General features: G+C 38.3%; 1 protein-coding gene across 4 annotated transcripts in view; it reads right to left on the reverse strand.

The window, feature by feature from the left end:
- Window positions 1-25,630, reverse strand: part of igf2bp3 (insulin-like growth factor 2 mRNA binding protein 3) — a 31,875-nt gene extending 6,245 nt beyond the window's left edge. The window contains exons 1-14 of one of the 4 annotated variants that reach the window (XM_081377305.1): window positions 24,819-25,630; window positions 23,819-23,879; window positions 17,149-17,197; window positions 10,558-10,609; window positions 10,391-10,454; window positions 7,718-7,996; window positions 6,712-6,846; window positions 6,154-6,276; window positions 5,031-5,166; window positions 4,806-4,940; window positions 2,898-2,969; window positions 1,932-2,051; window positions 1,712-1,786; window positions 1,500-1,631 (exon numbers count right to left, since the gene is read on the reverse strand). In XM_081377305.1, the coding sequence (XP_081233431.1) occupies window positions 1,500-1,631; window positions 1,712-1,786; window positions 1,932-2,051; window positions 2,898-2,969; window positions 4,806-4,940; window positions 5,031-5,166; window positions 6,154-6,276; window positions 6,712-6,846; window positions 7,718-7,996; window positions 10,391-10,454; window positions 10,558-10,609; window positions 17,149-17,197; window positions 23,819-23,879; window positions 24,819-24,993 (1,608 nt within the window). In that variant the 5' untranslated portion in view covers window positions 24,994-25,630. Of the gene's footprint in view, window positions 1-1,499; window positions 1,632-1,711; window positions 1,787-1,931; window positions 2,055-2,897; window positions 2,970-4,805; window positions 4,941-5,030; window positions 5,167-6,153; window positions 6,277-6,711; window positions 6,847-7,717; window positions 7,997-10,390; window positions 10,455-10,557; window positions 10,610-17,148; window positions 17,198-23,818; window positions 23,880-24,818 lie in introns of all 4 variants that reach the window. The other 3 variants (XM_081377304.1, XM_081377307.1, XM_081377306.1) reach the window with 3 other exon arrangements.
- Window positions 25,631-27,878: the final 2,248 nt, after the last annotated feature.

Consider the following 27,878-nt stretch of genomic DNA (forward strand, 5'->3'; position numbering starts at 1 on the left):
CGATGACCGTTCAGACTGAGGTCGCATTGCAAAACATCTGACCACATATGGAAGTGGCCCAAATCAGAATTGAAAAGTTCAGATTCCATGTGGTTTGTGCTGTTCACACTGTCGTGATCAAAACAGATCTGAGTCACGTGAACAAAAAAGTGTGATTTGGGCCACATTTACCTGCAATCTGAACGTAGCCAAAAGGAGCCATTCAGGAATGTACTCCAATGTGACATCACATTAGAACAGACCCCACCCATGACTGGCGATGGAATCTTATATAAGAAGCTTATATTTCAGGCTAGACCAGCTAATACGCATGTGAAGTCCTAAGTACAAGTCTCGGGATTTTATGGGAACTGGAGCTTCTAACGGCATCTGCAGTGACGCAATGACTCATTTAGAAGAATTGGACGTATATTGCCATATTGTGCTATGCAGTTTCTCCCATTCATAAGTAATAGGAGTGCACCATCTTTGTGTATATCTATAGTCTTTGACAGTCTGCCAGGTTTATCTCCTCGCCACCGCAAGAGCATTTAATAGCAGCATTCAAATAAGAAATGAATTCTTATTGAAGTTGCTAATGTTAATCAAAAGAGCAGTGAGGGACTGTTTATTCTTTTGTTGTTTGATTCATATTAACATCATACACAGCAGTAGGTATTGTATATTACGCTGCTTTCATTTTAATACACAGATTTAGTATACACATGCGATTTCTTTCCCCACCGTTCTCGTTCACATACATAACCGACTGTGTGTGAACTTGTGTGAATGACAGTTTAAGCACAATAAGACGCGAAAGTGAACTTAGTTTAATACTCACGCGACGCGGCGTCTGGCATCCAGCTTTCTATATGTGGGCTCAGAAACCCATAAATCAAAAGTTGGTATGAACTGATATGGCTTTAAAACTCATGGAAATAAACTTCCATGATGACGAACTGCAATGTCACGTGAGCGTGACCACGACAGAGATTGCCCAAAAAAAATCTCAGCATCCGTTTGATTTTGATTGAGTATACAAGGCACGAGCTGTAAAGGCACAGCGCTATAGAGCGGTGCAGGTATGACGTAAATTTGTAGGCCAAAACAAGACATTTTCGCACTTCCGGTTCGATCTTCCCGAAGTGAATGTTTTTAAATGGGTTTTTGGTTAAATGGCTGAAATAAGGTCTGCGGTAACACAAGCTCAAGATACTTTCATGTTTTATTCTACCACAAAATACATCAGTATAACCCTCCTCGTGATTGTTTTTTAAAAATGTTATGTGTCTTGTACCCAAGCTTGACAAATCATTTTTCAAATGTTTTACATCTCCCTATTATGATAGCACAAAAATTCCTTTTAAAAACCGAGTTTGATTTTCTAAATTTTACAATGTCCAAAAGGCACCGCATGCCAAGATTGAACTAGCAATGACCATTGAATGCTGGGAATAAATGCATCTTTAAAGCAAATATGAGCATTGAAAACCTATAAAAAAATAAAAGTGCCCGTTTACCGTTTTGCCTCCTTTGCCAATGACTCTGCCAGCGGCGAATGATGGCACTTTTATGTGAGCCTCTAATTTAACCTCCTCCTTCGGTCCAAAAAAGTTCTCCTCTTTTAACTTCCCAAATATACGTCCCTGAGCCTGAGAAAACCAGCAGAGAGAATCAAATGACTGTATATTCATGCAATGAATTGATTCATAAAATGTCAAAACATTGTTACCTTGAACTGTGCCTCTGGTGGTCCAATAATAATGACCATTCTTTGCTTGGCGTCAACTTCATCAGCAGGTGCAATCTATTGAAGACAAAGTGACAGATCTTAAACTTTAATATTGCATTAGCATGGTAAAAATAATACATAATACCTATAACTATTAAGTTTAACAAACAGGATTAGAAAGGAAGATAAAAGATCACAAGTCATTCTTGCGGTCACTCACTTTGATTGACGCACCAGCAAAGCGACTGAGCTGTTTAATGTGCTGGCCCTGCTTGCCGATAATAGCACCAACTGCCAGGGCAGGAATGAAGAGGTGCACGGTTTCTGACTCCATCTGTGACTGCTGACACAAAATACACACATGAGTTATGATCACACGTTTAACACAAAAAAAATCTGCTTTTATGCGAGATACATCAAGAGAATATGCCACAAGACAACAAACAACGTCCTAGGAAAAAAACATTCACTCACATGGTCAATTAACTATCAGGGGTCATAACATGAGGAATGAAAACTTTATAGATATATTAATACCCAGCCTATTCAGCAACCAGAAAATCTGCTCACCCAGTTATAGTGAGATAAAACTATTTAACTGATGCTGTTATTTTTATGCTATACGATTACTTTTTAACAGAAGTCCCCAGTTCAGTCTCAACTTTGTGGCATGCAAAAAATGTATTTTAGAACTTATCACAGGTGCGACCAAACCGCTTGAGCAAACGGTTGCAACTCAATTCACATATGAAGAGGTTTTTATTAAAAAAAATTATCTAAAATTGAGTCATACAAATGTAGATTGAGCAAACATTCAACATGAGAACTATTCAGAAAAGCCAAGGGGTGAAAAATAAATCCCCAATAAGCCACTATAGACACAAAATTACACACCTGTGCATTTCATTCTAGTTTTTGGGTTAGTCCAACTCCATGTTATTCATGCCCTTTCAAACTTGACAACGTTCATTCCCACCCATCACAAACACACACACAAAGCACTTTAGGTCTACGTCACGTGTTAAACATCTGACCCGCAGTTTTTCTGCATTTCTGTTAGCTGTGGAGGCTGAGCGACGTCCCCGGGGCAGCAAGTAATCAGGGAGCAGACGTTTGTCCCTTCAGCAAATCCAGTAGCGAGCAGCCAAGCCATGCAGTGCATGGTGGGTAATAAATAAAAACTTACAGAAAAGGCTGTACTGCTGCTGGAGGAGAGCGTAGAGGCCCAAAACGGCACCTCACTCCCAAACACGCTGCACTAAGGAAGAAACATACACATTAACACGCACACTCCCACACACACTATACAGCCGTGATCAAAAACATAGGCAGTGGCATAAATTGTTAAGCAAAGTTTGTCACCTTCTTCATAGCCTCCCTCTGCAACTAACCTAACACAGATCTAAAATTTCTATGAACCGGTAATGATCGCCGAGCCACTTCATTACCACTCTTGTCTTCTTGCTCAAACATGCTGCAAAATGCACGGATCACCAAATTGCTTCTGGATCATTGGGAGAAGTTGCTCTTGCAGGACAATTTGATTCCATTCTTTATTCATGGCAGTGTTTTTGGGCATACTTGTGAGAGCACGATTCCTTGGATGAAAAGCAACCCCACCCATGGATGGTTTCATGATGCTTCACTGTTGGCGCAACACAGGACTCATGGCTTCTTTTTTTGCCCTTCTTGACACCAAGCCATTGTCCAAAAGTCTTCTTCACACCCACCTGCTGCCAATATTGAGAAAGCTCTGCACTGGCGGTAATGTCTAGTACTTGTTCACACTTTCCCATGTACTGATGATGATATTATAATAATAATAATAATAATAATAATAATTCGTTACATTTATATAGCGCTTTTTCTGAGACCTCAAAGCGCTTTACATAGATGGGGGAATCTCCTCAACCGCCACCAATGTGCAGCATCCACTTGGATGATGCGACAGCAGCCATATTGCGCCAGAACGCCCACCACACACCAGCTTACTGGTGGAGAGGAGACAGTGACGAAGCCAATCAGTATATGGGGATGATTAGGAGGCATGATGGACAGAGGCCAAGGGGCAAATTTGGCCAGGAGGCCGGGGTTACACCCCTACTCTTTTTCGAAGGACATCCTGGGATTCAGAGACCACAGAGAGTCAGGACCTCGGTTTAACGTCTCATCCGAAGGACGGTGCTCTTTTGGCAGTATAGTGTCCCCGTCACTACACTGGGGCATTAGGACCCACACAGACCACAGGGTGAGCACCCCCTGCTGGCCTCACTAACACCTCTTCCAGCAGCAACCTGGTTTTCCTCAGGAGGTCTCCCATCCAGGTACTGACCAGGCTCAACCCTGCTTAGCTTCAGTGGGCAACCAGTCTTGGGCTACAGGGTGATATGGCTGCTGGCTATTAGTGAAAATACGTTAGCTGGTCATTTTGTGCCAGGGCCAAAAATATGAAATAATGAAATTTGGGTTTTGTGAGTGTTCATTTTTTTGGCCAATGAGGCCTTTTTGCACATGATCACTCGGAACAATAATCTAGAAACAATGTCAATCAACACCACAACAACTTAAGCAGCAAACAAAGGAAAACTATTTACGTCACTGCCAATAATTTGTCCACGGCTGTAGGCGCCAACTGTACATATTGCCGTTACATACGTAAATAGCGGTGTCAAAAGTACCGACTACCGACTGAAGTTTTAAAAATGTGACGCTATGAGTGCTGTTGAGCGGAATCGGAAACACCTCTGATTGCCCATTGTGTTCAAACGCTCATCAAATATGTCTGTGATTGGCTACAATGTTCAACGCTTCAAAAACATGTTGTATATATACACACACATCAATGATGATCTTCACCTAGCGTTTACACAGATACACACGGAGCGTTTGAAAGCAGGCGTCTGTCAGTGGACTGGTCTGCTGCTCAACAGCGCTCAGTGTCACATTTTTTAAATTTTAGTACCGACTTGGTACCAAAGTCAGCACTTTTGACAACACTATACGTACATTAACACGCTCTCAACTTGCATAAGTGTACACCAAACATACATCTCTCACACACACAAATACACACAATTATATCTAATTTTGTTACCCCAAAAGATTGATAGCCAGCTTGAGCCCCTGCCGGAGGTCCTGATACCACAGAGGGTGACATCCCTCCACCCGCTGCACCGGGAAAAATACCCAACGCGTTTAGATTGAGCCCTGGAATCAGGTTAGATTGTAGCTAGAGGAATAAAAGGGCAGATATTTTGTTGTTGTGCTGTACGCGATCTCAGATGAAAATGAATCCATAAAGATATCACTGCAGACTTACATGCATGGCAGCTACGTCATTCTCGTAGGACTCACGGATTTTCTTCATGACTTCTTCTTCTGCTTTTGAGCAAGCGTCTAATGTACCCTTAACAGTAATGGTGCGCTCTGGGTTATACAAGGTCAAATCCTGCAGACTAGGATTGGAGGGATATGGAAAGAAAGAAAGAAACATGAAGTAGCTCTGTTAATACAAATATATGCTAAAGAAATCTAGTGTTATATATTAACTAAAACTATTAAAAATAATTGATTGTAGAAATAAAGCTGAAGAAAAATAAATATATATTTAATTAATCTAATATGTGTATATTGTATGATATATATTATGTAATATATATATTGTATGTAATATGAAAAATTACCAATATTGCCATGGCTTAAGTTAAATTAGTACTAAAATGACTAAAACAAATGAAGCCAAATATAAAAATGACAAATGCACAAAATTACTGGGAAAAAAACAAAAAGAAAATAAAAGCCAATTCAAAATATCAATAAATCCTATAATAGTATCTAATTAATACTAAAATAACACTAAAGATAACCAGTAGAAGCAAAGCGAAAACACACCAAGTTAAGTCCTTTGGTAAAGTGGCATAGACGGAGTCATCAACCTTAGACATGTGTGCCAAAAGAGGCAACCAGTCACACGCGAGTGATAAAAGTGAGAAAGAGGCATAATTTAGTAATATATAATAATAATAAAATAATAAAAACCTAAATTCCCTTGCATTTGAAGGTCAAACTACCACTTGAAGTAACAGTCCTCATTATTATGCAGCCTACATTATTTAGTAATATGCTGGATGGAATCCAAACACTCCAGCTGAACTGTGCAGCATGGATAAACCCACTGGACAAGTTAAATGCATATTCAGTGGGTCACACAGTGTATATCTGAGAATGTTGCCTTGAGCAAAGTTTTAAAACAATGATCTCTGCAGAATAAATGACATCTTCGGAAGTTTGTATGGTACCGAATAAAGATTCAACCCAGTGTACATGATTTATTCATGTCATAGTGCATGCTGGGAAACATAACCAAGCAAACAGACCTCAAGGTATAAAGATAAAAAAAAATAAAAAAAAAACAACAAAAGAAATAAATAAAAAGTACTTACGGTGAGATTGTGATCTTTGTGTCAGTATCTTGTTCAATTTTCTTCAAGTTGCGTCCCTCCTTTCCAATCAGACGGCCGACAAAATTATTATGAGCCAGAATCTTTAGAGGGATTTCCTCAGTGCTGTGTATATGGAGGGTATAATGGGTTTAATGTGACTAAATGTGCAACATTGAGTGTAAATGACTATAGTTGTGTCCCACATGATACTGTACACAATGTACTTATGCACTATGTACTTAACCGTGCAGTGTATGAATTCTATATGGATATTTTGTCATTCAACATGGGAGTCTGACAGCCCCTCTCCCTCCGCTATGTAATTAAAGCTGCAACTTTTCTGTCAATTTAGGGCATCATCCGGGGATTTAAAGTGCACTTTTGGGAATTTTCAGTGAGAACTACTCGCACTATTTACACTACAAAACGTCATAGAATAGTGCACAAGTACGCAAATTGGGACCCACCGCCCGTCTGGAAAGTTTGTGTAACAGTGTAGTATGACATACAAAAAGGGATCAACAGAAACAGAATGACAGAGTTTGTATATCATCGCACATTTTAGTGTCAATTGCCTCTTTCTGCATGATCTCCATGATGTTTCGACAGGCCGAACTGCATCCCTCTGGAGTGGAGTGAACAGTGATGGGCTTTTCCGCAGCCCCTGCATTCTCCTTACGATGGATATCAATCCTGTGTGCACATACACAATATGTTATCAACTTGTTAGAGCAGTCTGACCAACGCTGGGTTCCCATCCCAAACGCAAGGATGTATTAAACAGACCGAAGGTGACAGGTAAAGACATTCATAACATTACAAAAGATTTCCATTTAAAACAAATACAGTTCTCTTGAAGATTCTATTCAAAAGAATACTGAAAAAAAGTCACACGGTTTCCACAAAAAAGTAATTAAACGTTTTTCAACGTTGATAAGAAATGTTACTTGAGTACAGCATATTAGAATGATTTCTGAAGGATCATGTGGCAATGAAGACTCGAGTAATAGTTGCTGAAAAATCAGTTTTGCCATGACAGAATTTTTTTTTTAGAATATATATTAACATGAAAAGATATGACTTGGATATTATTTTTGAGCAACATATACTGTAAAAAAAAAAAATCTTACCAACCCCAAACGTTTGATTGGTATTGTAAGTACATTTGCACAATCGGAAACCATTAAAATCATATCTACATCATCTACAGAGCTGGGAATTTGAGAACTGGTTGAAAAATGGGCCCATATTTTTTTCTAACCACTTAAGTTTTAAGTACATAAAAATTACGCAACAAGCAGTGGTTACACTTAAGTCTTTAATGCATCAATTTGGCGAGTGATTTTATAATTTTATTAAATACATTGATTTATTTAATCAAATTCTTCAATCATCGAGAATACAACTTTGATCAGTTTGATTTCATTAAATCCAATATTGCGAAAGATTTGAATAAACTGGTATATAGGCTGTGTTGAGTGTAAATGTTGTAATGTTAATACGTGGTGCTTGTGCGCATTGTGAAACGGGACTGTTTACAAGTACGTACACAGAGTATTCTTACTTTGAGTGAGTCTGCTTGGTTATGTTGCGGATGGTAGCACCTTCCTTGCCAATAATAGCTCCTACAAACTGGGTGGGCACCAACATGCGTAGAGGCACGTCTGACTGTAGTTTAGGTCTCGCGCCCAGATTGGGAGAGCCTTGACGAGGTGGCCCGCGTGAGTTGAAACCTCTCCTGCCGCCCACGGCGGGGGTATCTGCTGTAGCCGTCTCATCTGGGATATAGGAAACCTTTAGTGCGTAGTTCTCCATAAGGAAGCCATTTAATTTGTCCAATGCTCTGGAAAAGTGAGCGCAGAGGAAACATTAACTTACTAACGTGAACAGATCTTTTTATTTAAGAACTCATTTTAAAAATCATGTTGCATTTAGAAGTTATATTTCAGTGAAAGGACCAAAGCTACTTTTACACACAAACATCCCACTTTTATGTGTGGGATATTATGCTTCGTTGAATAAAAAAATAAAACTGGGCCTCATTAATGAAAGCAATTCTGCATTTCAGCAAAATATTGATTACATTATTGCACAAACACGATTGAAAATGTAAAAAGTTTTTGGTTTAACTACCCATTTAAACAGATTGGCTCTTGCTGATTTGGAACAAATTAAAATAGTACAAGTATAAAAACAATTGCTGAAAATAAGATGGGCCTCATTTATAAAAGCATTTAGTAAATATACAATTAAATTTTTGCACAATTTGTCGCAATTCAATGCAACAGTTTATACAAAAATAGTTAATGAACATTCCATGAATGAGGCCCAATGTTTTGCGAAAAAACTATTTTTTATTCAATATTGGCCATTTTCGGGGGAATAGCCCTGGCGACTGAGACAAAGGGCATGAAATCTGCTTTTCAGCTTCCTTCTCAAACAGGACACATGTAAAACGTATGCTCTTCAACTCCCCATCGGTTTCGCTTAAGGCTTAGACATGATGTAATTAGGGATGTCCCGATCCGATCCACGGCATCGGTATCGTGCCGATACTGGCCCAAAATGCTAGATCGGATATCGGAGGGGAGAAAAAAAATTATCCGATACCTATGATCGATACCCATTAGGGGTGTAACGGTACGTATTCGTACTAAACGTACGTTCGGTGCATGGATTTACACAGAGAATACACGGTATAAAAATAAATCAATCTCTCGTGCACATTAATTAATGTAATACGGAACTAACGTTACTGTTAGATACGCGCATATGCGGGTTCTTTAGGGACACCTAATCTGTAGCCCGCCTTAGCTCTGAACGCACGTCTATATCGCTTCAAACGCTCACTTTATCATTATACGCGCGCAGCGCGTCCTATTCGCTTTGGACGCGCGAATGGATTCAAACTGTTCAAGCATCGAACTAGACGCGATAGACGCAAATTTGACGCTCTATTCGCGTTTTGGTGTGAACGCAGCAAAATGAACAGGCTGCAGTGTCAAGATTGCAATGCTGGAATGTGTGTGTGTCAGAGAGAGAGAGGCACGGGCGCGATCGAACAGTGGAAACATAAAAACATACTCCGTCATTTTCATACAGGACATCATTAAAACTGCAAAAAGTGTTTAGCCTACTTATATTTGTGTAAAACACAACATTGTGCTTTTGTCAAACTGTAAACTCTTGTCAAACTGCAACTGTCACCCAACCAAAATCACACACACACACACACACACACACACACACACACACACACACACACACACACACACACACACACACACACACACACACACACACACACACACACACACACACACACACACACACAGTTTAAAAGCAAAAATTATCTCATCTTTTGGACATTCATCATTGCATTGGTTTTCATTTCTTGTCCTAAATTAGAGCACTAATCTGTTTATTTTTAAGTTACACATTCTACATTGAATGAAAAAGAAAATCAAATGTGTTTTTAAAAGTAGTATTATTTTATACAGAAATAAATTATTTATAATTCAGATGAGAATAAAGTTAAAGGTAATTAAATTTTGAAGGAAACAAATATATTGATCTGAAATATAGCAAATTAATTTAAATTCATTCAGGTTGCCAAACATATCTCGAGGTCTTTTGAATAAAGGCTGGCAGTCTTTCATTATCAACTGTTGTTGTGGACTATATACTGGAGAAGTATTTATTCTCCATTTGAGTGAGATGTTTTTATGTGGCTAATTGAGCAAAGTGCTTCCATTATATTTTATTATTATTAGTATTAGTTCAAGAATAAAATAAAAATATCGGATTGATATCGGTATCGGCAAATAGCCAAAGCTGTGGCATCGGTATCGGTATCGGAAGTGAAAAAGTGGTATCGGGACATCCCTAGATGTAATGCCAGAGCCCTTTAAAGCCACCAAATCTTTCATTGACATCCACTAGCGGATGGTAACAGGAACTCCCTATTGTGCGCAAACAATTGCAGAAGATTCTTTTATCCAAGCCTTTCCATTCATTTACCAGAGGCTTCTTCACCAACCCCTGTGACCGCTCTGCAGTTCAACTAATCAAACAGTAGGTGGCACTGAATGAGTTATTATAATTGCTGAATAAATCCCAATAGCAGTGCATGTGTAACCGACAGTCTCACATTTCACTGCGAGACGTGGGACAGAGATGCACTGGAGGGGGTGGGGTGGTGACCGAGTCGGCCGAATCCGAGGCAGATGATACTCACTCTCTGGCTTGGTCCTTGGCGGCATATCGCACATTGACTACAGCAGTCTCCGTGTCAGTGTTGACTGAAGATGGAATAGAAAGGAGGAAGACAGAAGGGGAGAGAATTAACTAATCTTTTAATATATGGATTACTAAAGTGACAATCTGCAGAAGAGCACATCCTACCTTGTTCACAGCTCTCCACTGTGCCGTACTGGGCTAACAACCCGTCCAAAACCTGTTGGTGAAGACAAGTAACAAACCTTCAAAATAAGATTAACGGTGTAAGAGACTGGAGGTAGAAATAACCAAATAGTCCAAGTAACGGGGTCAAAAATATTGAACGGTTGAAGTTAAGAGTAGACCCAAAACCATTTACTCACCCTCATGTTGATCCAAACCGGCATGACTTTTTCTTCTGTGTCAGAAAAAAAATGGTTGCTTCTGAACCATTTTTATTTTTTAAAACAAAAACAAACAAAAAAGCCATTAGCTTTTGTGTTGCTCAGAAGTCAGTCACACAGGTTTGGAACAGATGAGGGAGTGTAAATGACAACATACATTTTTCTTCAATATACATAGTCACTGCAGTTAATGAAACCGTGACAATAGATCTTTCATATTGTGATGAAATTTAACGGATTATCGAAATGGAAAAGGAACTTTGTATGCATCAGTTGGCTTAGATTAAGGGGTTAAAGTGGAATAAATGGGATATATGATTGGAAAAGTCCAGCATACATCACTAGAGAGAAGTCTGTTTTAACTGGAATGTCCAGTTGTGACAAACTACCTTTTTTTTTTTTTTTTTTTTATAAACACCCCCCCCCCCCACATGGATAAATTGTTCACAATAAGATCTATAACACGCATTCTGAAAATAAATAGGGTGATTTTTCATTTCATGTTGACTTTAAGCATTTGCCTCAGGGTCTTGACCAAAGATTTGAACTCAAAAGCACACTTATGGAATCTTATACTTTAAAAACATGATACCCTCTCCAAATAAATAAATACAAACAAAAAGCACTGTTTTACACCTCATTTGCCACAGTTCTTCGCTTCCACCACTCCTGCTCTTAAGGAGGCGTGCAGGCTGAACACTGAACATGGGTAAAAGGAAGCCTACAGGCTTTCACACACACCAGCCCCCTATACGTCACACATATTAATGCCCCAAACCACCCCCCAACCACCGCCACTTCCCTTCTCCATTACAAGCAGTCCTATTGGTTGGCGTGTGCATTACTATGGAATTCCCAGCAGCCATTGTGCATCTCTAGTCATTGGCTACATAACCAGTCAGTCATTGAGTCCAGGCCAATAAGACGAAGCTTCCTTCAGTCGGGTGAAAGAGGAAGGGGGTGTGGTTGGCTTTCAGACAACATGCAGTGAGGGGAAAGGTGGGGGGGGGGGGGTTGATCTACACATTCTGGGTGTCCGCACATGGAGCAGGCCTGTAGCTAGACGGGGCAGCAGGTTAAAATCCAGCCCCGGCTTAGCTCGCCTGAGCTTGGTCACACAGCAAAATGCACATCCCCAAAGCTACGCCATCACAGATAACACACACACACACTCCAAGATCTCAACATGTGCCCACAGTAACAACACACATACCTTCTAACTGAACACAAATGGCAGGTCAAACTCAAAGAAAAGCAAAGGGAGAGATTAAATAACTAAATCTCGCTTAAGTAGGTACTTGACATTTTTGCAGCCTGACATCATGTGACTGCCGATTCATTTTGAGCTGAAATAAGAGAGGGAAATTTAATGCACTATAAATTAAGTAAGTTTATTTGCAAATGCATGGGAAATAAAACAATTAGACCAGGTCCATTTTTTTTTTGTACTTTTGGTTCGTGCCAAGTTGATACACCTATCTGAATACAAATACAGCATATCCATCTAAATGCTTGTGGTTTTAAAAATAGTACATCCGAAATTCTCTCAAATTATTTATTGAGATGTACTGCTGAAAAAGTACTTTTTATACTTTTAAAATAATAAAATGCTTTTATTCAGCGAGAATAATTAATTTGATCAAGTGATAGTAAAGACAAATATATACACACACACACACACACACACACATCAAACGATTTAAGAGAAAGTGTTTCTTCAGCAACAAATTAGCATATAAAATTAATTCATGGAACAATGTGGACAATGTCTGTCAAAAACTCAGCTTTGCCACTAGAGAAAAAGTACATTTTAAATAATATTAAAATGGAAAAGTTATTTAAAATTGTAATATGTTGCGCAATATTACTGTATTTCGTTTAAATAAATGCAGCCTTGGTGAGCATAAGAGAATAAAATTTTTTTTTAACTTTTGAACAGTACACTAAAATGACTCTTCCTATCTAGCTTTCTTTCACAAACGGACTACAGGCTAAAATAAATAATAAATAAAGTGAGCCTTTATGACCTTTACAATTGACTTAATCTGCCAAACTGAGAGGCTAATTCACCATGGGTTCCCTCTGGAATTTTCTATGGCTTTTTAGCATGGCGGTTTCAGTTTTTTGTTTTGTTTTTTTCTCAGAAAAAAAAAAAAAAAAAAAAAAGGTCTGTGATAAACACCACTTTAAAAAGACTCATGCTTTGTTCTAAAACAAATGACAATCATACTTCAAAAGTGAATTTTAAAGCATTTACTACATAGTTGATTTTTTTTTTTTTACTACATTTCTTGCAGTATTACATAAGTTACAACACAGGGATTTACAATGGTTCGCTTTGTCAAGCACAGAAACTCACATACTTGTGGTAGTCGTGGCAACTTATAGGACAAAACGTGAAGGTATCTACAAGTCTGAAAGTCACTGGAAATTCCCAAGGAAGCCCATGGTTCAAATGATCATTGTCTTCCGGGTTAATGGACTACAAACAGATTAGTATTATCCAGCAACAGAGCTTACCACCACAGGGCAAAACCTGAGTAGACATGATTCATCAGATGGATCATAAATACTTCAGCAGAATTCTGCTGCGGAAAACATGAACAGCCTTATAGTATACCAGAATAACGCAAAATTTACAGAAGTTTCATTTTGATATTTTACATACACGTTTAACATTAAAGGTGATATTTACAGTGCTAACAACCCCCCCCCCCCCCTTAAGAGAATACATCATTCTTAATGTCTTCTCTTTTTTTCTTTAAAAACATGCCTAACCTGAGTATGGATCATAGTTACTTCAACACGAAAAGGTAACAGAAAGCATGTGGCCATTTAAATAGGAGATTTTTACACAGCTAGAGTAAGTGCAAAGAAACTGAAACTAAATTCAGGGGTAATAATGATACACTTTTAAAAGTTGACATGGTATTAAAATTAAAAATGCTAGGGAGAGAAAAACAAACAAACTCACTTACACACCAATTAGTTTCTGTTCTCAGTCTACACCAGACACAATTACGTACAACAATATCAGAGAAAAGTGGTTCTTAAGTTAAATAAAACACTGTTCAAGTTACAGCATCTTTTAGGAACCTTTAGCCAAAAATATTAAGATAAAAAAATATTAATCCTAAAGACTACTATATCAATTTCTAAGGCCTCAATTCAGCATAATCACAATTTCGCTGAAACACCTGTTGTTCACAATCTACTACATGCCTTATGATTGATAGTTTATACTTCATCACATTAAGGTGTTTATTTTCTTTTACTTGATAATACAAGTATCATTTTATGGTGAAATCTTTACAGATTATAAAGTATATGCAAGAATAAATTTACTTTAAAAACACATACTGGACTAAAGCAACTCCAGTTTACTTGATTATTCTTACAACCAACCATACAAAAATAAACATTGTATTTAAAGAAAGATACATCAGGCTTTTGAGGACTGTTTCTTTGTACATTTGCCCCACAATAAAAAAAAAATACGGAGCTTTGATCATAAAACTAACCATTTAAATATCTTTAGTTTATTAAAATGAATGCCATGTTAGCATCAGGGCTATTTATATGACAAACACAAGGTAAACAATCCATGCCATTTAAAATACTATATTGAACATTTCAACTTGACAATGTTTTCTGGTAGCATCATAAAAATTACAGTCCAACAGAATATGTTTACCAGTCAAAGGAACATGACAAGAGTCAAAGGAGGAGTTTCGCCTTTTGATAGAAATCCACATGCGAGTCTTGAGTGACCCAGTCAAGACGACTTGGTCAGGTCTTTTTATCCTGGGCTTTCTTTCATAGAGTTTATTATTTTTATATTAATTCCATTCCATCTGTCACTTGTTAGTGACGTATAAGCTAATTAATGGTCTGGCTTCAGAAGGTGGTATTTGATATTTCCAGGTCAAGCACTTCCCTGGCAGTCGCTTCCCAGAACCCAGAAAAATATCGTTTTCCTTCTGTAAAAGCACTAGTTTAGTTAAAACTTCAATCTCAAAGTGGTCAGTCTTTATGGATTCAAGAGCTTGAAGACAAGACATTGAGTAGGAGGTAATTAAACAGTCTCGACCCTTCTCAATATTTTCTAGAACCAACAGCAACGTTCGAGTCTGAGCTGTGAAGATAGAGCTTCGGTCCGGAATATGAATACCAATACCATATTGTTGATCCCCCATTACGGTTGCTGCAGAAACAATGCATTGCCTGATGGATCAAAGACCAATAACAGTTCTATGTAGTGGAAGTGAACCTAAAGAAAGTAAGACATATTATTGGAAGATATAAAATGACAGCTGATATATGCATTTTTTTGCAAGTAGTCTGCTATATAGATAAATATCTAATTGATTTACAAGCTATCAGAATTGAATCTTTATATGTAAGCAACTGCATATTGCCTACAAATGTAATATTTTTGCTCAGTCTGGACCTCTGCTTCTTTCCTCGAGTATGAAGTCCATATTCTACGACCATACTATGAGAGCCATGAAAGCCTAACGTATCAATTCAGTTATGATACTCCAAACGTGCTTTTTTAAAACCTTAATATTTTTGCCTATAGGTGCAATAAACTATAACAATACTTTGTTTTTCAGACTTATTTCATATATCAGGCTTTTCAGGTTTACTTACATCAACATAATTGATAATATTGTCAAGAAACTTTAGTAACCATGATCGATACATATTGAAATAGCCTTTAAATCGTTCACAACACTTCATATATTCGTTTTACTGTGACTGCAAACAATCCCAGTAGACTTTATTTACTCATTTTACCTGTAATAAAATATGCAAAAGGATTGCTGCAAACAAGAATAAGTGATGCTAATGATACAGTGTGCAGTGATTATGCAGTAATTACTCTTACATTTGATTATTCAATTTCTGTATGTCTTACTTGAATGCTTCTGATAAACAGATGTAAATGAAAAAAGTAAAGCACTGTTTATTTACTTTTTTCTTTTATTGTTTTAGCTTTACTGCTTGTTTTTTTGCATCTTTGTTCTTATTTCTATTAAAATAAAAAAAAGTTATTAATAAGAATTGGGAAAAGATGCATTATGAAGCGCAGAGAATAATTTTATAATCTAACGGTTTTCTCCAAAACATAATTGGTTCAGGAGGCAAGTGAAGATTCACACCTCTTATATAATAATAATAATAATAATAATAATAATAATAATAATAATAATAATAGCCATTAGCAGGTTTTGCACACACACATATACACACACACACATAGCAATTCTATTAAAGCTTACTATATTGAGTTGGCTAGGGAAAAAAAAGAAACCACACACACCGAAAGCTCCCTATGTTGCTGACTAAATCTATGATGGAAATCACAGCGAGTCGCCATTTTAATTGTAGTTATTGTCGACTCTAATGTTTCTTTAAATCATTACATTTAATCCAACATCAAAGAGGCAATGACCTACTACTGTAATAATACATTTAAAATGAAACTGGTAGTTGAGAAGCCCCCTACCCAGCACCCCCAAAAGCTGGGGAAACAACGCAGTTTTGAATCTGAACTGATTCCTATGATCAGAGCACTTTTGTAGACTTCTGTAAGGCTAGGTTCACGAGCAGCCATGTAAACTTGCAAGAAAGGAGCGAGAATGAGGGACACGCAAAACGAGCATGTCATGCACGCTTTCAAAGGGTCAGTGAGACCTTGTCTCAAGCTCAGATGAGAAGCAGGAGGGCAAAGAGCAGCGTACTGAACTGTACTAATCACTTCTACAGATAGTTTGATCTGATAAGTGAAAGACAAGAATAATGGGTTAGTAGGTGTAAAGGGGATTTTTTTTAACTGAACATCATATGCTTTTACTAGATCTGTTCTAGACTGGCACCCACACTATACTAATCAAGAAAAGCCAGATAATACCCATCCAGCTTGTGAGATAACGGCACAAATCAGGAAATTTTTTAATGCTAAGTATTTTAGATCCAAATCTTTTTTCAAAGCAATTTTTGTAACTCTACATCACATGACGAGGCTTCCCGAAGCTCAAACCTCACACACAAGTCACACACACCTCTAAAACGAACATACACAACGGGCTACTCCCCCAAAAGCCGTTTGAAACATCTGATTAATATGAAGGATAAATATGAAGGATAATTACTTAAAACACAAGGCCCAAGATGTCAAATTCTAGGACATTACTCAGGAGGGCTGCTATCTTAAATAATAGTGCTGCTGAGGCGTGGTGGTGAGCCAGCAAGTCACAGTATGGCTTCAACACCACACCTCATACAAGGCCCTTCACCTCAGAGGAGGAAAGAAAAAAAAAAAAAGAAAAAGAAAGAGAGAGAGAGAGAGAGAGCGAGCAGCACTTACTTCCCACTGCATGTGAGGGGGGATATTCCTGATCTGCAGCTTGCAGCTCCTGGAAAAAAAAGAGAGGGGTCATTGTAATACAATAAAAATAAAAATAAAATTTATACTTGCACTCTGAAATAGGCTTTTCCCCCCTACAAATCAATGTAGTAATTGTCAATTTCTATACATTTTCCATTTCTTAGTTGAGACTTGTCACCAGAAGTCCACTTCCCACTTTGGTTTCCACGAATTACTGAAAATTAAAGCTAGATTGTGTCCAATCAAACAGCCTCTCTAACATAGCAAACAGCAAATAGAAAATGGGTTTGATCTTGAAAACAAATTAGGTTTATTTAAGCTACATAGATGGAGTTTTAGTAATTCTAAAGACCTCAGTTTCAATATGTAGACCTGCAAACACCAATGTATTGCAAATACATGCATTAGCTGTTCCTTCATAACTCAAAGAAATTATCTGACTATATGGTACATGTAATTGGAGATTAGGGATCCAGTTGGGGGCAATATTAGCAAACATAAGTAACTCATCAGACAAGAAGGAAGCAAGCTAGTGGTTTTGTGAGACATTGATACCAGGATAGCAAAAAGACATACTGGAGTCCATCAACTGGAACAAACACAACCTGGGATTTGTTGTATTAGGAAACAAAGATACCTAACGTAAACCAGTCTCCTACTACAACTGAGTCTGAAATCGGGGTTTATAAATCAAGATAATTGATACAAAAAGGTTGCCCATCCTTCTCATGGAACTATACGTGAAGGAAGTAATCAGCTACAGTGTAGAAAATGGTGAAAGTCCAACGACTTAAGTGTAAATATCAGTTGGTTTTAAGTACGTTACAGCCACAGAAAGGGGACAGTAAACCTGTTCAAATAGGTAGAAAAGGCTCCTCTTAAAAGGCTTTTTGACAGTGGTTTCCTTTAAAACTCATTTAATACAGTCACCTTGAAGTCTCCGAAAGCCTCAATCAATCACCTCAAAGGTCCCTAGCTTTTCATAAAGCAGCATGAAAACTTAAACAAAGGTAAAAATCTCTTACCAATGTCTGAACACCTTGCTGACTCATGTATCGATTTAAACACCCTTAGTCAATAGAATTCTAGTTATTTTTTAACATGTACATGATCAGAGCCAGATGTGTTTTAATTAGCCTTCAGTTGTAGAATTGATTTTGCATATATAGCAAACCTGACTACACAAGATGTCATTATGTCTGAGATGTTTGGCATATTGCCACATGCCTTGATTTCTCAAACACTGACATGAAGATAATTAGATAATGTAGGGTGAACTTAAAGGTGGTTTTATATAATGGACACACGTGATTCAAACATTATACTATAGGTCAGGGTTCCCCAAATCTTGGCCTAGAGAGTTTAGCTCCAACCCTTATCAAACACACCTTAGAAAGCTAATCAAGTTCTTCATGATCACTAGGAAACAAAAGTTAAATAAAAAATAAAAAGATCACAGGTAGGTGAGTTTGATTAAACTCTGCAGGGTTTTTTTTTTTTTGTTTAAGAAATCCATAACACCACACTGTCTACAATACCAACTGGTCAGAGACTACAACCAAATATCTTATGAATCAACTATTTTGTCAATGTAAAGAATGTGTCAGTTTGCTTTGAGGAAGACACCTGTAGCAGTCAAGAACCCTGACAGGGTATTTAAATGTTTACATTACTACGAGTACAAAGACATCTTGGCTACAATCCTAATATAAACTGCACAAATGAATTATTCCATAAAAAAAAAAAAAAGATACTGATGGCCTACACTTTTTCTTCAGATTCATTTAGAAATGACAGCGTTTCTCAGATTTATACAGAGCCAGTAAATGTCAGTCGGCACTGTAAAATCAATTTTAATGGTGGTATAGATTTTAAAGACCAGTACTTTTATTTTAATATAGGTTTCAATAATAATGTGTATGTTTTGGTGTAGCAATTGTGAAAGATCTATAACTGGCCACTTGACTTTACACGGCTCCAAAGTTCACGGTCTGTATACTTGCGTATTTACACACTAACATTAACAAGAACAGAATGTACAGAGGACATGGGAACAAACAAGCCTCTACCTGAACAGGTAGACACACTCCCTCTCTCAAACACACACATTTTACACATGTACATAGACTGGGGACTAAATAGTAAGTAATAATAGGGGACTCGCAGGACAGTGGTGTTCAAGAAACTGACCCACCATAATAGAGTAATCAATGTCGATGCACATAGGTGATTAAAGCAAACCTGTGCATCAACAGTTCTGATGGCTTTATAAACTCAATGGTTGATCGGGATTATTTACTTAGTGTATTGTGCTCTAATTACTAGCTATCGAAATGTCAGCTTTCACCTCCCTAAAAGACAGTAAACCACCACCCCAAAAAAACAACAACCTAAAAACAACATATTGTGCAAGTTGTTTTAATGACAGTGAAAAAAACAGATGGAGGATCTTGTTATAACAGCAATGTCTTTGCTGCAAAAAAAAGTTACGAATTGAGCAGTTTAAGCTGAATTTATGATTATTCATTTAGACAAAAAAAAATTATGGAAAACTAAAAATATCCTGTCATGTAGATTGTACAGTAACAAATTTAAATAGCACTACATTACCATCTAAATAATTCAGGACTTTGTAGCAACTATTTTCTAAAAAATAAATAAATAAATAAATAACTCAAAATGGTCATACCATAATGCCTCTGCAAATTGGAACAAGCTTGGATATAATATTTGGACATGCACTACCACCATTAACTCCTGCAACAATTTTTGACCTTTTAATTTGTTGTTTTACCTTGAAATTGACAAGTTCAAACACTCACTGACACATTAACTCTTAAACTTAAAGCATGTTAAAAAAAACTAGACTGTCTATCCTAGCTTTGTAACGCTAAATGGAGTAAGGCCTAGAGATGAAGTTGTGCATGGTGTAAGGGACATTTGCACTCATGAAGAGTGTACATGTCAAGAGGGGAACAATCACTGGGAGTCATCTCAGGAATGATCAAAATGCATCACAACTTGCATTCAACATCTGTGTGATTCCTGGACATGTTTTCCCCAGCGTGTCTGTGGTGTGAAAAAATCCAAGGCAGCGCAATCCAAATTTGATTTGTAACCAGTGAGGCAAAAATACCACAGGTAGTTCAGGGCTTATGCTAACATCTAACAGAGAAAAGCTCCTATAGAGAAAACAAATTGAAATAAAAAAATATTTTTAAGAGTGATACTACACACAACACGAGAAGCCGTCCATGCTTCACTAAAAATCCACTGTGGCTTTAAGCTCTGACAGAATTACATAACCTAAAACAGCAATATATACACATTCAATATTTTAAATCTAAAAAACTTAGTTCATACAATCATATCAAAATTAAATCTACTAAAAAGGAACAGACACAAAGAAAACATTAGCACTCAACTGAATGAACAGAGACATATGCGAGACCAGAGGGGGGGGGGGGGGAAGCCAAGGCCAATAGTATAGCATTAACTGGGGTGAGTGAATTTAAAAAAAAAAAAAGAAGGAAAAAAAAAAAAGAACCAAATGCCATTTCGTAAGCCTTTACGTTCACTTAAAACCAACTTTAGCGGAAAGTACAGCCGTACGACATTCCAGGTTTGACATACGAATTAAACACTTCCCTTGTCTTTTCAGGAATTTAGTGGGATTGGTGTGCTTTTCCAGTCCAGGTCTGCATTCCAGTGGGAATGCATTATGGAATGTTCTCCTACAGCAGATTAAGCTATAGGAGCAAGAGGGGAGAGAGAGTGTGTGTGTGTGTGTGTGTGTGTGTTGGGGGTTAAGACGGGGGTGGGGTGTTAGTGCCCCATTTCAGGGTAACAAACTCTCTCTACCCCAGGGGGTGGGGTCTGGTTACCATGGTAACATGTTAGCCTACAGACAAGAAAGGAAAAAAGGGTTGGGGGTTTGGTTGTGACGTAAAGGAAGTAGAGGGCATCTTCATTTACTTCAAAATCCAACGGACATGCAACAACTGTCTCTGTGTGTACACGTGTAAGAACATACATAGCGCAATGGGGGGATTGGGGTAGACGTCCCAACACAAACACTCCAGGAGGAACCAGGAAACATGGCTGCATATCATTCACAAGCCCGTGACTCCATCACGAGAACCCAAAATTCTGTCTGAATCAAGACACTTCAATATTTAGGTTTTATACTCACTAGTTCATAACAGTAAAAAGACAAGAAAAAAAGAGAACATTTCAACCAGAGTTGATATTGCATAAGTTAAATAAAATAACATCAAATAAAAAATACAATTGATAAAATTACCACCAAATTCATTAGCACAAAGAAATAAAATAGCAGCTACACATTGTGTGACTTGAAATGCTAAAGTAGGGGAGGGTTTTCAACCATACACCAATTAAATAAGAACTTTTTATGCTGTATGGGACACTTTACATTATATTACTGAAACCATTTTTTTTTTTTTTTACATTAGCAATTTTTTTGAACCAAAGTAAAAAGCAAGCCAAATATCTAGTAATATTTTCTTCTCAACTTGCAATCGTTATAGATTTTTTTTTTTTTTTAAAGTAACATTAAGTATAGCTAATTTCAGGACTGTAATATTTATTAAATAAAATAAAAAGACCACACAAAGGTTAAAAAAAAAATTCCACACACAACAGAGTATCTGTTCTAGCTGAAGACCCCTTTCCCCCACTCTCTTTTCCAGTTGGGGCCCCCCTTCAAGCGCCACACACGTGTGCATGCACACACACACATACAGCGCAAGCTCTGAGTGAAAACGGCTATGCTAGTAATCAAGAGGAAGCTACAAAATGAAAGATGGCGTATGAAACTAAACTTTTAAAAGGCCAATGGGTTGTCCATGCAGACCCCTGCTAAGCTCACGTTGTACACACAAGACTGGTTAAAGTCTGACTGGTCATCATGTTATGTATGAAACATTTTAACTATGCTGCAAAATTACAATTCTGAATTAAAAGGGAAAAAAAATAATAATCCAGCCTAAATGTTGAGGCGAATAATCCTGAATATTTACATAAATAATTAAGTCCTGTGTACATACAGCCTTGTACACACGTTGCAACCCTGACCACACTAAAGCTCCCAGAAAACGGCTCCATAGCATGCACAGCACCCCTTGATACACACACACACACACACACACACACACACGAGAGAGAGCTAAGGGGCCAAACTTTACCCAAATCTTATGTTTTGTGTGTGTGCGCGTGTAAAGGTGGGCAGGGCCTGAGCCTAGACTCATGACAGAATGCAAGATCACTCCCATCATGCATTTCACTATACTTAACTCTCATTGGTTCGCAGTTCAAACCAACTTTACATACACAACCTCTGACCTGGTCGTATCAGCAAGTAGGCTATAGCACATGTGCAGCACACACACAATGAGCATTACACACTTAAATTATAGTTTTTCTATAATTTACACACAAAACTCAGCATATTAAGCCATAGTTTGACACACGGTTAGTAGATAAAAATTAAATGGCAACCAAACGGCTTGCATGTCACCAACAGTTTAACATTAGCAGTCCCACCTTAAAATTTAAAAGAGATTAACTTAACATGCGTTTAACCAGTACGAGAAAAAAAATCTAAATAAAGTAATCAAACACTACGTAGCATTTATTTTAATTAAACGTTTTAAACGCTTAAATGCAACGTCTTTAATTAAACAAATATAAATGTGGGCTATATCGCGTAAAATCTATGTGTAAACTGCGTTGATTTTTGCCTGAGCAACCAATATTAAAAACACTACACGCTAGTTATTAATAAAAACACAGTAGCTACGCCAAGGAATTGTGTAGCCTACGTAAGGCGAACGTATATTGAAAATAAGGCGAATATTCATTAGAGCCTATCGTGTCGTTACGTCAACTTAATGATTAAAATAAAACGGCAACCCAATCGTACACGGTTGGGATACAGTGCTTTGTGGGTTAGCCTACACCGGGTCTTAGTAGTTACAGTTCCTGTGAAACCACAAACCAGTTTTGTGACAAGACCTCGACCCTTGCAGTCCACACGCGCTGAGGAGTCCATCTCGTGCCTGAGCAGCGCGAGGAGGGGAAGAGGGGGCGGAAGCACTGAGTGAGCGGCATGACTGAATAGTAGTTTCTTCTTAAATGGACGCCACTGCAAGCATGGCTCCATTAATGCACGGTCTCATTTTTACGTTTGTGTTCTCACGTTGGACGCCGTGCTACGTTCCTTGCTACATTTTGTCAAGGCCTAAAGGCCCAGTAAATATGTGAAGTCAGCACATCAAGGGCCTCTGATTTGTTACAAAAACCCACATTCCGCACGCTGCCATGGAGGTTCAACCAGTAGCTTCCACACCTTATTTTGTTACTAAACACACCGGCAGATTTACATTTAATGCAGATGCATGAAACACCGTCACCAACCTAAATAATGCATTTAGCTTGCAAATAACAGTTTGAATGATCATATGAACGAAAACAAATCAAATGAGTCATTTGAAAGAATAAAACAACAAGAATCCCCATTTAAAAGCAGGGCTACAGTGGACAGAAATTTAGAGGTATTAATTCAAAACAAAAACGTGGATTCAATTTCAACGTAGATGAAATTGGGAAATTTACAAATGAATCTTACCTTTGTCGCTTAGGGACAGAGTGCTCCACTTCTAAGACTTTTCCGTGGAGTTCTACTTTCCCTGAAAAATATTAATTGTATTTTAATAAATCACATTCTTGTTTCAAACAAAATGTCTATTATTTGTCAAATGTTTACAATGTACTAAAGTGCAAAAAAATTAAATTCCTATTTATGTTACGTGTACAGAAACCACACTGACATGTAGGCTACTAAATTTCCACGACATCTTACAGCAAAATCGGTTTTTAATTTTTTTTTTTTTTTAAGATCATGCATACAAATTCCCAGAGGTTAAACATGGAAGGCAAATTTGCCCCACGCTTGCGCTAAGGCCTCAGCCACGAGCAGCGAGACACTGACTTGTTTTAGAAAAATCACGAAAATGTCCACTGACTTATACGTTCCATTTACAGCAAATATTGCAGCCTTTACACAATTTACACTCATCCCAAACATAATCAACCCATTTTCTGGAGACGAGGGGAGTAGTCGAAAGGCCTACAAGCCACCAATGCAACCCAACCACCTGGTGTTCTAGAGCAGCTAGCGATAAAAGTGATACAATTTTACAATGGCAAAGTTCGAAGACGACCAATTCTGAGTAACACTTCAGTTCACATTCAGAAAGTGCTCCACGAGCTGCGAGCTGCGTTTAAAAACCACACCAAACATGAAGACAATTTTAATTCAAATAAATAATATGTGCAACCACTCGCCACTTGGACACAGCATTTCACATTTCGCCCTGGTTAGACAAGCAACGCTGCAACTTTGATGGACACTTGCCGTTCAGTTATTTTGGTTCTAAAGCGAGACTTGGCGTTCTCGACGAGTAAAGCCCGTGGTTTAAAAAACTGAAAGTGAATATTCAACACTTGCTCAATCTACGTGCACATCCCTGCTTTGCATAGGCATTTAATTGTTAAACGCGACCGCTGCGTGTGCATTGTAATTCATATGGAGGGTGGACAAAATCACATTCGGATAAAAGTCTCACCTGAAAGAGTGTCAATGGCCCTCATCGCTACCTTTTCGTCGGGGCAATCCACAAACGCGTAGCCACTTTTTACGAGAAAGGGTGCACTGAAAGGTATCTTCCACTGCTCAAAGATACTTTCCAAGTCCAGCGCGCTCGCCTGCTCGCTCACGTTCCCAATGTAAAGCTTATTCATTTTGTTGTATACAAAAAAAGAGCGACCGTGTTGCAGAGGGGCAGCCCTTTATCGCGTCGCTCGGATGGGCAGTGTTTGGAGAGAGAACCGCACTGTCGCTCAGCGGAGGGTCTGGGAGTGTTCTCCCAATCACTCCAAGCTACTGAGATATTTGATGGACGAGATCGCCGCCGTGGTTGCGCGCACTCGCGTTTCCTCTTGATTTAAACGAGCTGAATTATTTATTCCGTCACCTCTGCGAGGCAAGGGCTAGGAGGAAACCAGAGAAAGTTTCTTTATTCTTTGGCGATGCGACTAAATTGTCAGACACGTTTGTGTAGGCACCGCCTCTCAATAACATCAAGAAAACGGAAAACAAAAAAACCCTAAGTTCTGCCTTTTTCAATGAGCCACGTGTTCAAACTACAAATCAGTCCTGCACGTGAGGTGTCCCGGTTGCTCAATTAAGTGTCGGATTGGGGGAAAATGGCACAGGGATGACTGGGGTGGGGGGAGATAGAGAGAGAGAGAGAGAGAGAGAGAGAGAGAGAGAGAGAGAGAGAGAGAGAGAGAGAGAGAGAGAGAGAGAGAGAGAGAGAGTGCATTTGCAGGGATCCCGTGCAAAGCTAGCTGTACTCGTTGTACCGTTCAATGATATTCCGTTCGGTGGACTTTTCTCTACTAATGCAATTCTGCGCTCTTATTGGTTGTTGTTGGAGTTGTAAAGAGGCGTTGCACGCACTCTCGCTCTCAGCGCTAAAAGCCAACAATGTTATCTGCGCTTATGGTGGGCTGCCATATAGGGGACGAGGGGGAGGGTCTGCCATTCATACAGCGTCTACTTTATTTTCTATACATTATATGAAATGCAATTAATAAACCTCTGTAAAACTGAGACAGCGTGCAATCAGTCAAGGGACATGGTTTAAATTATGCCTCTTCTCTGCTATTTCATTAAGAAGTCCTACACGCGTAACTATGTAGGCTATTATTAACACAGCTACATGTGTGGTAGGCTACATTTATGTTACGCTAATACGTCTTCATAACTGTACAGTATTGTGGCCTAATGTAATGTGACCTGACCCGACTGAACAAAGCGAATTAAACACTTCCGGTGCCTAAAGAAAGGGGAGGGCCATGCGCAACATAGAAAAGTCATAATGGCGAGTGGTTAAGGCGGGCCTCCTTCTGGCACAGCGGGGAGGAGATCATAGGCCTGTGTTTGTTCATGCAATATACTTTAGAGTTCTTCCCTGATAATTCGCTACATTTCTTTCACGGTTCCACAGAAAAAGACGAGTTGCATAAATATGTGGACGTGCGGCCTGCAAATCGCTCGACCTTCCACGTAAAGCGAAGGCATTTACACAGGGCCCACGCCCATGCGCCTCTTTCTCTCCCCCTCTCTTTCTGTCACGCACACACACACACACACACACACACACAGGTCGTGTTGGATTCCTTAAAGATTTTTCTGTACACAAAAACAGAGAAAGTCAGTTTTTGGTAAATATTCAAGTTGTACAATTAATGCAATATGACACGTTCGACAGATTTCGGATAGTTAGGGCGTATTCATTTTGTGCTGGGGCTGCGAGATATGTAGCGCAACCTGAAGTGTCGTTCTAAAATGTCAACAACAACAAAAAAACTTTACTAGTGGCAGTATTACAGGTTATCCTACATAAGACGGCCACGTCAAGAATTTTTTTCTGTTATTTTTACGTGATCCAGGTCCCTCGCTCCCTCGCGATTTAATTCAAGGGAATTTAGATAATTTGTTACCTGGCGTTTAAATGAAATGAGGAATATTCCTAAAAATATTTTCATCTTTGGTTTTACCAAACGTCACACGACGTACACACATCAGCTAATTAAATATGCTATATTTGATACATTTTAAACAAATCTGTAACCATTAGCAAAGATAATCGCACATATTAAGGTAAAACTATGATTCAAATAATTAAATAACACTGTCCAGCACCTTCAGGGTAATCACATATTAGATACGCAGTTTCGAATGAACTTTGTGCTTTTTTTTCCCTAAATTATTTTATTAATTACTGTTTTTCACGTATCAATCTTTAGCCTATTTCTTTTTTAGCCAGGGCCAATGTTTTGGAAATGTGGTGGCAATGTTCTTTTTCTCGACAATTTACTTTTATCCCAGATTCTGTCTTACCAATATTTATTTAGCTTTTTTTTTTACTCATTGAGACACAAACAGAATTGCAGAATTAGAGTAAGCCATACATCGTGGTTTGTTCTATAGCAGCATTATAGCCATGTTTCTACTTTAAAATCCTACGAAGAGGGTTATCTTCATACTTAGAGCACCGACATCTTAATTTGGTTTTCTCATAATTAAATAGAACTAGCTTATTTTAGTGCCATAGACGTGAACTTTAAATGGCACATAAAAATGTAAGAAGTAACAACAGCTGACTTCTCAATGTGGGCCTAGATGCCAGTAGTATGGCTTGCACAACTGAAATACTACTATAGAATGGCACGCACATGAAGCGCTCCTATTGGTCGAACAGGAGACCAATGAAAACGCAGCTCCTTTCTGCTTTACTACTCTCGCTGTCTGCTGCGCCGACTGTTCATTCATTGGTTTTCATCCACTGTTCTTCGGTACAAATCCAGGCGCGAAAAGTCTACTATGGGGTGGAATTACTTCATCCAGTCTCAAAACTAGAAACCGGAACACATTATGCACTTTACATTTTCTTTTCGTTTCAGATTTAAAAGATAAAGGCATGCAAAGAAAAGAATATGTGGAGGAGGACTTCGTTTTTTCATGAGGTATTTCGAGACAGTTCGCATGAATGTGTTGCATATAGAACATTTTCTGATTCTGAAAACTTGTTTGTTGGTATATATAACGTTATGTTAGG

Source organism: Scardinius erythrophthalmus (assembly GCF_964197995.2).
Source record: "Scardinius erythrophthalmus genome assembly, chromosome: 10".
Taxonomy (NCBI): Eukaryota; Metazoa; Chordata; class Actinopteri; order Cypriniformes; family Leuciscidae; genus Scardinius; species Scardinius erythrophthalmus.